Below are 8,921 nucleotides of genomic sequence, written 5' to 3' on the forward strand. Positions count from 1 at the left end.
TCTGTTGTATACACCACACGTTCTTGTGAAGGTGTCTGCTGTATACATCACATATTGCATACCATGATGTATACTGTTTATCTACATAAATATAACTTATTTGCATTTATTCATAAAACAGTTTCAATTGTTTTCTGTTTTAATATTTTAAGTTTTCATATATGTTTAATATTAACAAATGTTTTAAAATGCATGAAATCTATAGCTTATAGTTACAAGAAGTGTTCCTAGAAATTATGATTTATATACTCATTCCTGGAATTTGGCATTAAGAAATCAGAGTCTAAAACTGTAATGTAGTTTGTGATACTGGATGTGTTAATTGTCAATATTTCATGATTGTGTAGAAGTATGAAAAAATGTTCTTAGAGTAATAATTCCCTATCACTTATCTAAACCCCAAGAGTCTCATGTTTATTTTAAATTAGTTTTTGTAATCCTGACATCAACATCCGCATTTCCATCACGTTATCTACCTATTATACTAATCACCTATTTTTATCTATCATCTCCTTTCATTTTGTCCCTCTTTCCTTTTTCTCTGTTTCCTTCATTCTTTCCTCCCTCCCTTCCCCTGTTTATCCCTTGCTTCCTTCTGATTTCCTTCCTTCATTCATTCTTTCCTTTCCCCTTTCCTTCCTTTCTCACTTTTCCTTTCTTTCATTGAATTTATAAAACAATGTATACTGCTTGTGACTGCAAGTTGGATACAGTCTGGTGTGTGGAAGTTTAGGCAGTTTTAAACAATTTATTGCCAATAGTGTTTCAGCTCCAAACTTATATAAATGAAATATTTGAGATGCTGTAAGAGTTTTAATTAGAAAAACTGCCTTATGTGAGAAACAAAGCACTATTTGTTATGTGTGCTTTGCTTTACGTAAATAGGGTATGCTTTCATTTAAAAGTGTTCTATATTAAATTTTCAATAACTCACATTTAGAAGATATTTACTTAGTAAATGATTCTAAGGTGACAATGTCTCAAGTGTTTTTTTTTTCTACAAGTACTTTTTTATCCAGAAGAGAATATGAAATTCAGCAGCATGAAGAAAGGAAACCTCACTGTACTGACTGAATTCATTCTTAAAGGCATCACAGATCGTCCTGAGTTGCAGACCCCACTCTTTGTTTTGCTCCTTGCTATCTATCTAATCTGTGCAGTGGGCAATTTGGGCATCATCCTCCTCACCACGGTGGACTCCAGGCTGCAAACACCCATGTACTTTTTTCTGAGACACCTGGCTGTCACTGATCTTGGATATTCTACAGCTGTGGGACCCAAAATGTTAGCGAATTTTGTTGCAGAACATAGTTCAGTCTCCCATTACCTTTGTGCTACACAGCTAGCCTGCTTCTTTCTTTTTATCACTTGTGAACTCTTTATTCTGTCTGCCATGTCCTATGACCGCTATGTGGCTATATGTAATCCTCTGCTCTATACGGCTATCATGTCCCAAACAAGATGTTGGATACTGGTGGCTATGCCATATCTCTACAGTGTATTTGTATCTCTTTTAGTCACCCTAAGGATATTCACATTATCCTTTTGTAGCTACAATATCATCAATCATTTTGTCTGTGATTGTATCCCCTTGATATCTTTGCTCTGTTCAAACACACTTGAGGTTGAATTGATAATTAGGTTCTTTGCAACTTTTGATTTGATTTCCTCTCTTCTGGTTGTCCTTGTGTCTTACCTGTTCATCTTCATAGCCATTCTGAGGGTGAAATCTCCAGAGGGCAGGCGCAAGGCTTTTTCAACTTGTGGGTCCCATCTGACTGTGGTCACTGTCTTCTACAGGACTTTGATATTTATGTATGTACAACCCAAATCCAGTCAATCATTTGAGACTGATAAAGTGTCTTCCATATTTTACACTCTCGTTATCCCAATGTTGAATCCCTTGATATATAGCTTGAGGAATAAAGATGTAAAAGATGCCATAGAAAGGACCTGGAAAAAGATAGTCAACATCTTTTCCTAAAAGTTGCATACAATAATAGCCATAAAAGTCTGCATTGAATGTAAACCTACTTTGCTCTCTTCATAGCAAACATGAATAGGTTCAAGATATATTTTTATCTACTTGAATACTGGTACAAATCCAACTTTATTTACTATAGCTATATTCGGGAACAAATAAAAAGTTATTTGCTTTACCTCAAGGGAAAGTAATAATTGCAATAGCAGAAGTTAAGTACAGTCTGTAAACAATAATATTGGGTTGAGGGTCACTTGATCACAAATATGTGTTAGTGAGTCCTTATTGCTTAGGAAATCCAAAAAGGCCATGAATTGTGTGTGGCTTTTTATCCTTACAGTGAAATTTGCAATGTCCAGTGTGTGTTCCTAATTGGGTTTCTGTTTTGTGGAATTCAGGCTTTCTGTTTTAGGCTGTACTTCATTTATATGGGTATCTTAAAATCAAATTTGATTATGACACAGAACTACTAATTGCAGCTCATGTTGAGAGTCATTCATGAAAATATGTTCAAGTACTCCTTCTCCAAGGTAAATCTAAATATGTTTCCTTTTTCCTCAAGTGTTCTGTCTTTCATATATGAAACTGCTCACTCTACATATTTGGACACTCAGCAACTGAGAGATAATGCAACATCTGTTGTTGAGTAACTCATGGTGAATCTGTGCACAAGTAAGTCCATCAGTTATTAGGTCTATATAATCTATCACTTTCTGCCTTAGGATGGATTTGGATTTGGTACCAGTTTGAACTAGATTCCTACTGTCTTTTTTAGCACTACTGTTACTTGACTTCTGTAAATTCAAGTGATTCTTATTTAAAACTCACTGTCTTTCTGTCATTCAGTTCTTTTATAAGATGGCTCTCATTAAATATGTGTGTGGATCATCTTAATGCTGATATTTTGTTTCATTAATAAATTGCATTATGTTTTTTCCACTGAGTTTTGCATTATTTTTTATTCAGTAATTAAACCTGGACAAGACTAACAGAAATACTCTTTTGTTTTAACAATACTATGTTTAAAGAACGTATGACAGATTAAATATTCATATATAACAAAAACTTTTTAGTTAATTAGCTTCTGTAGATAACTTTAATCTTTAGTTTTTAAAGAGTATATATTGTATAACTTAATGAAATACATATAAAATAATAAAATATATATAATAAACATAACATTCAATTCTACCTCTTTAATAAGTACTGAAAACTAATATATACTAATAAGTACTAAAAAAACTAATATCTGTAAAAACAAAACAAGTAGTTTTAGGTTACTATTTTAGCAATGAATCTATATATTTTAAAATTATATAGATAAGAAAGCACTGAATAAGAGTTAGTGATTAAGGCAATCTTAATGCTTGATATTAGTATCAAAAATAAGCCTGACCTCGTGAAAAGTCAGGGCGAGGTGGCTTGATTCCCATAAATATCTGGAAGAGTGTTTGTATTATAATTCTTCAGTAAAATTTTCAGATACCTAAATGAGAATTTTATTTTCTATGTTTTCGAGAACAAGAATAACAAAAATCAGTTGTGCATAAAACAGATTAAGGCCTCATAAATGTAAAATATAGAAAAAAATGAAAGTATGTTTTTTGACTCTGAAAGTATATGCAAAAAGCACATCCAATATTATTTCTCATAAGTAGCATATATGACTTGTCATTAAAACTTGTAATGTTATTGTTGTATGTGACAACTAAAAAATAATACCTAAATATGACAAACTAAGAGTTACCACAAAATTGTTGATCCCTTATGTATTAATATACCTTCTTCCTTGCCAAACTACTTAAATTAGAACCTGTGCAGACTAGTTGTTTTCTCATTTTTAGCCCTCAATTATTTCTGTTAATGTATGTTACATATCGAACGCTTATTTCAAGTATGTCTTAGGTGACTAAGAAATACTTTTAAGAGCTGAGAATTAGATCTGAGGTTAAGAGTATGTGCTGATCTTGAAGTAACCGTTGAATTAAATTGCCAGGACCTGCACAGTTTTCACAAATCCCTAGCATTCTCATTCCAGGAAACACCATGTACTCCCCTGGCCTCTACAGTTTTCAGACACACATATGGTGTGCATACGCACACAAAGGCAAAATTCATTCTCATCAAATACAAACAAACTGAAAAAGTGTTTTACTAAACTGGCATTCCTTTTAAACAAAAACCAGAAGTAGATAAAAATAAAATCATTTTCCATCCTGGATTCATTACATAATTTCTCTGCTGTATCAAAGAAACCTTTCTTCACTAATATTTGCATGGTTCTTTTTCAGAAAGGCCAATGTTTCATCATAAGCAATGATGCCCCATTATGATGTAGTGGTAAACTAACAGCAACTGTCCATGTGTTTGAAAATGTGTTCCTACATGCACTGACAGACATCTATGACTCATAACAGAAAATGTATTAGTCCATATTGAAAACCATTAAAGTTAAAAAATGAAAGCTTTAAATTTTAGAGTTCTTCCCTGATACTCTTAAAACATCAGAAGACAGATAAAGATGATTATTTATAGAATTGTATAAAAAGCTTTAAATCCACACAGAATTAGAAACAACTATATATAGGGAAAGACCAAATACTATTGTCCTGGTAATGGATACGATGAATAAAATGACTTCTAATGACATTCTGCCATACTCATTGATCAATGCCTTGCTCACTCATTGTCAGAGGGGTTCCCTTTTGTTGTAGATGGAAGCTAAGGCAAACATTCACAACTAGACAATATCTAGATAGTGAGTTACTTTGAATCACTCATTCCTAAATGGGATGTCTTTATAAAACTCCTCCACTCAGAACTTACTGAGCTGTGGATAAAAGGAAACAGAAAAATTATAAGACCTACAGAGGGTGAATGACTACAAGGAGACTATGACTTCAAGACACAACAGGATTGAGACACATAAAAATTCCCAGAAACTGTGGAAGCATCTCCAAAAAAGTTGTAATTGCAAAGTAAGGTTTTATATCCTATAAGATCAAGGTTCAATTTTTATCATATAATTTCCACTGTAATTTTAAGAATACAGATGCTGTAGAGCTACAACACTAGAAAATATATTGTTGGAACTATTGAACAAATTCAGAAAGTTGCAGGAAGAAAAAAAACCCTAAAAAATTCAGTAGAATTTCTCCACAACAATAGCAATCCATTTTAAATGTTTGTGAAGAAATTAATTCCATTTACCACAACTGTATGAAGGAATATACCTAATAACAAAATAATTGAAATTTAAAATAATAGAGAATCTTTACAAGAAAAAAAATCAAAACATGTGCATGACCAAGTGAAGTGACTTTAAAATCAAACTATGCACAATATTCAAGGATTTAAGAAATTAACATGTTAAGGGGTTCGAGTAGGATTCTATTTTTATTACTACAACACTATCAGCAACACAGATAACTACAACCATCAGCAAAATCAATGACATCTTCAAATTAAAGGTACCTAAGTCCTAAAACAAAAAAAAATATACACAAAATCAATTGAGTTCATGTTCTCTGAACCATACAACAATAAAACATAGCTAAATTCATCTTGAGTATAAAGGTTCAAGACAATCCATTGAATGGCCTGAATCCACAAAATACTACAAAGTTATAATAATAAAGGCATAAATGAAAACAGAAGAGAATTATAGAGCCTAAAGATCAACCCATTCACCTGATATAGACATTGGATTTTATGAATGTACATACTGATTTATAAATTAAAATGACAGTGGAAACTACATTAAAGATTATTTCCAAAAACCTTTGTCAGAAAAGAGAATGTCTCCATTCATGCAAACAAAAGTAGGGTACCAGGTTTTACTAACAATGAAAATGAACTCAGAATCATTTAAGACTCACACAGAAATAGCAACTCAACCTATGAAATGCCTAGAATAACACATAAAAAGTATTGGAGAACAATAAAAGAAGCATGGAGAACTTTCAACATCAAATATTAAGCACAAATATGTGAATGAGAATAAATCAAACTAAAATGCTCATAATAGTTAAAAGGAAAAATTCAGATTGTAGTGTCAATCTACAGCAGAATTTCTCAAACTTCCTAATACTGTGGCCTTCTGATACATTTCATCATGTGTGGTGACCCCCAACCATAGGATTATTTCTGTTACCACTTCACAACCATAATTTTTTTTACTGTTATAAATGATCGTGCAAATATCTGTGTTTTCTGATGGTTTTGAGCAATTCCTGTGAAAACATCATTTGACCCAAAGAGGTTGCAACGCACATTTTGAGAAATATTGATCTAAAATGTGTTTGCAAGCTATAAAATTTAAAAAGAGACATGGCTATGATAAGAAAGAACTCTAAAAGGCAGTGGTTCAAAACAAGTCATTTAAATAATGCAAAGTAAATCTAAATGGAAATTTCCCTAAATAAAACAAACTGAGAAAAGATTTGCTTTAAAATCTACCATAGCATTCAAAATACAAATCATAATATTTGCACTACCCCATATTTATTTATTTCAATTAATTTATGTGTGTGTATGTGTGTGTGCGTGTTCACATACAAACAAGACTTCATGTGCATTATGTGTATACAAGTGACCATGAATGCAGATTTTTCTAGACATGAAGTCACAGGCTGTTTTGAGCCACTATTGAGTTCTTGGGAATTGAACTCAGAACTTCTACAAGAGAAGTCTTGAACTTCCAACTGCACAGCCACCTCTCCTTGTCCCACACTTCCTAATATTTAGAATTACCATTATTCAAATGCATATCAGTACTCTCTTATAATAGGAAGGCAGCTAATGAATGTATAAATAATGAGGGACATTTACAAAATAGGTGTACTTTAATAATATCTCTTGCTCATAAAGTTTAAATTTCATCCTTCTATTGACTATGGCTTATCTGGATCCTATGTATCCACCTACAATTTTCCATAATTTAGCATTATGATCAGATTCTTCAACATTATTACATATGCACCACATTTTATAAACCAATTCATTTATTATTGGATATTTAAGTGGTTTTTATTTCATAACCAGTTAAAATTAAGCTAAAATGAATTGGATACTATGAATTGAATATCTTTTTGAGCTTATAATGCAAATAATTTTAGATAAAACTAGACATATGTTGGTTGGTCTCATAATATTAGTTATTAAAAGTGTAACACAAATGCTTCATAACGATTAATGGACAGTCTCCAGACATTTCATTAAGCATTCTGACATTGTGGACTAATCAAAGAATTGCCTGTCACATCCACGGAGAGACTCTTTAGAGTTTGAAGAAATATTCAAAAGCTACCACACAACACTCTGCATTAACTTATGCATGGGAGAAACATTGAGGCACTTTCATCATAGGTAAGGGAGGCAGGATGGTTTAAGATATCAGTAACTACAGAAAAGAACACAATGTGCTCTGACATTGTGATCTAATGTTGCTGTCTATTTTTATTTCATTTGTGTCTTTTCTCCTACTCCCTGGTAGCTGAACAAGAAGACCCCTTCATCATTTTAAGATAGAGAGAAACTTGATAAGCAACTTAAAGCATAAACATTTTACCTGCTCTTAGAAAATATTTAATTTCCTATATCTGTGCTATAAAATCTGATAAATATAAATGTGAAAAGAGATGATGTAATATTAAATCATATGAATATTTTCAAGGCAGAGATTCAATCATTTTAATGTACTTTTAAAGAGGTAGGTTTTGTGATTACAGTGTTTTCTATAATCAACTCAAAAATCCTTTAATACTTAAGGTATGTAGGTCATTGCATTGGTGAGAATGATGCATGATACATTCATGTTAAACAAATGTTCTACATCATATTCACATAAAAAGCAATTATTTGTAATAGAAGAATTTTTTTTTTAGTAAATTTTATTAAATTATAAAAGTTTCCATTTCCGCCCCCCCCCTCCCAACTCCCTCCCACTCCCCCCAATCAATCCCTCTCCTCCTCCCTCTTCGTCCCTTAGGGCAGTCAGGGTTTCCTGCCCTGTGGGAAGCTCCAGCTCCCTCCCCCTCCCTCCATGTCCAGGAAGGCGAGCGTCCAAACAGACTGGATCCCCAAAATCCAGCATATGCAGAGGAAACAGGTCCCAGTGTCATAGTCAATGGCTTTTCAGAAAGACCCCGGGCCTGCCACAGTCAGAGAATCCGGCCAAATTCCGAGAATCTGGCTAGATCACGTACTCGTTCAGTCCCAGTCCGACTGGCCCTGGTAAATTCTCATCAGATCCGTTCCCTTGTATCAGTGGGTGATAGCATCCCTCGCAGTACTGATTTCGTCTTTCATGTTCCTCCTCCTTCCGCTCCCCCTCCGGACCTCGGGGGGCTCAATCCGTTGCTCCAATGTGGGCCTCCAACTGCATAGGCGTCCTTCGCCAGACGAAGAATCTATGGTGATAAGCAAAATATACATCAGTATGGTCATGGGCCACGGCCGATTCAGACACCCTCTCCTCTGTCCAGAGAGCAATCTGGGGGATTTCTCCTTGGACCTGGGATCCCATATATAATCAAGTCTCCTGTAAACCCTAAAATGGCTCCCTTAGTTGAAATATATTCTTCCCTGATCCCATATTCATCCTACCTCCCTCCCCCCCCATCCCCGGCCACCAAGCTTTCCCCGTTCCTCCCCTACTCCCTTCTCTCTAGCCCTCTCCCCCTCCATCGACCCTCCCACCCCCCCCATGCACCCGAGGTTACCTGGGACTCTTGTCTATTTCCTACCTCCTGGTGGATAGCTAAATAATCTTCATCAGGTTCATCTTCTTATTTAGCTTCTCTAGGATCACGAATAATAGGCTCAAAGACCTTTAATTATGGTTAGAATAAACTTATGAGTGAATACATACCGTGTTCCTCTTTTTGGGTCTGGCTTACCTCACTCAGTAAAGCATTTTCTATTTCCATCCATTTGCATG

The 8,921-nt window shown here is 34.2% G+C and overlaps 1 protein-coding gene across 1 annotated transcript; it reads left to right on the forward strand.

The window, feature by feature from the left end:
* The first annotated feature begins 1,042 nt into the window (after positions 1-1,042).
* Positions 1,043-1,984, forward strand: LOC148122524 (olfactory receptor 8K3-like). Its single transcript, XM_087903851.1, has one exon. It carries the CDS (start codon positions 1,043-1,045, stop codon positions 1,982-1,984), a length of 942 nt encoding a protein of 313 aa, XP_087759977.1.
* The last annotated feature ends 6,937 nt before the right edge of the window (positions 1,985-8,921 follow it).

The sequence above is a fragment of the Myodes glareolus genome, chromosome 3, assembly GCF_982192425.1.
Source record: "Myodes glareolus chromosome 3, mMyoGla1.1, whole genome shotgun sequence".
Classification (NCBI taxonomy): domain Eukaryota; kingdom Metazoa; phylum Chordata; class Mammalia; order Rodentia; family Cricetidae; genus Myodes; species Myodes glareolus.

Bases quoted from the DNA above. Each gene is read 5' to 3' on its own strand.
- LOC148122524 (XM_087903851.1), top strand. From the start codon at position 1,043: ATGAAGAAAGGAAACCTCACTGTACTGACTGAATTCATTCTTAAAGGC.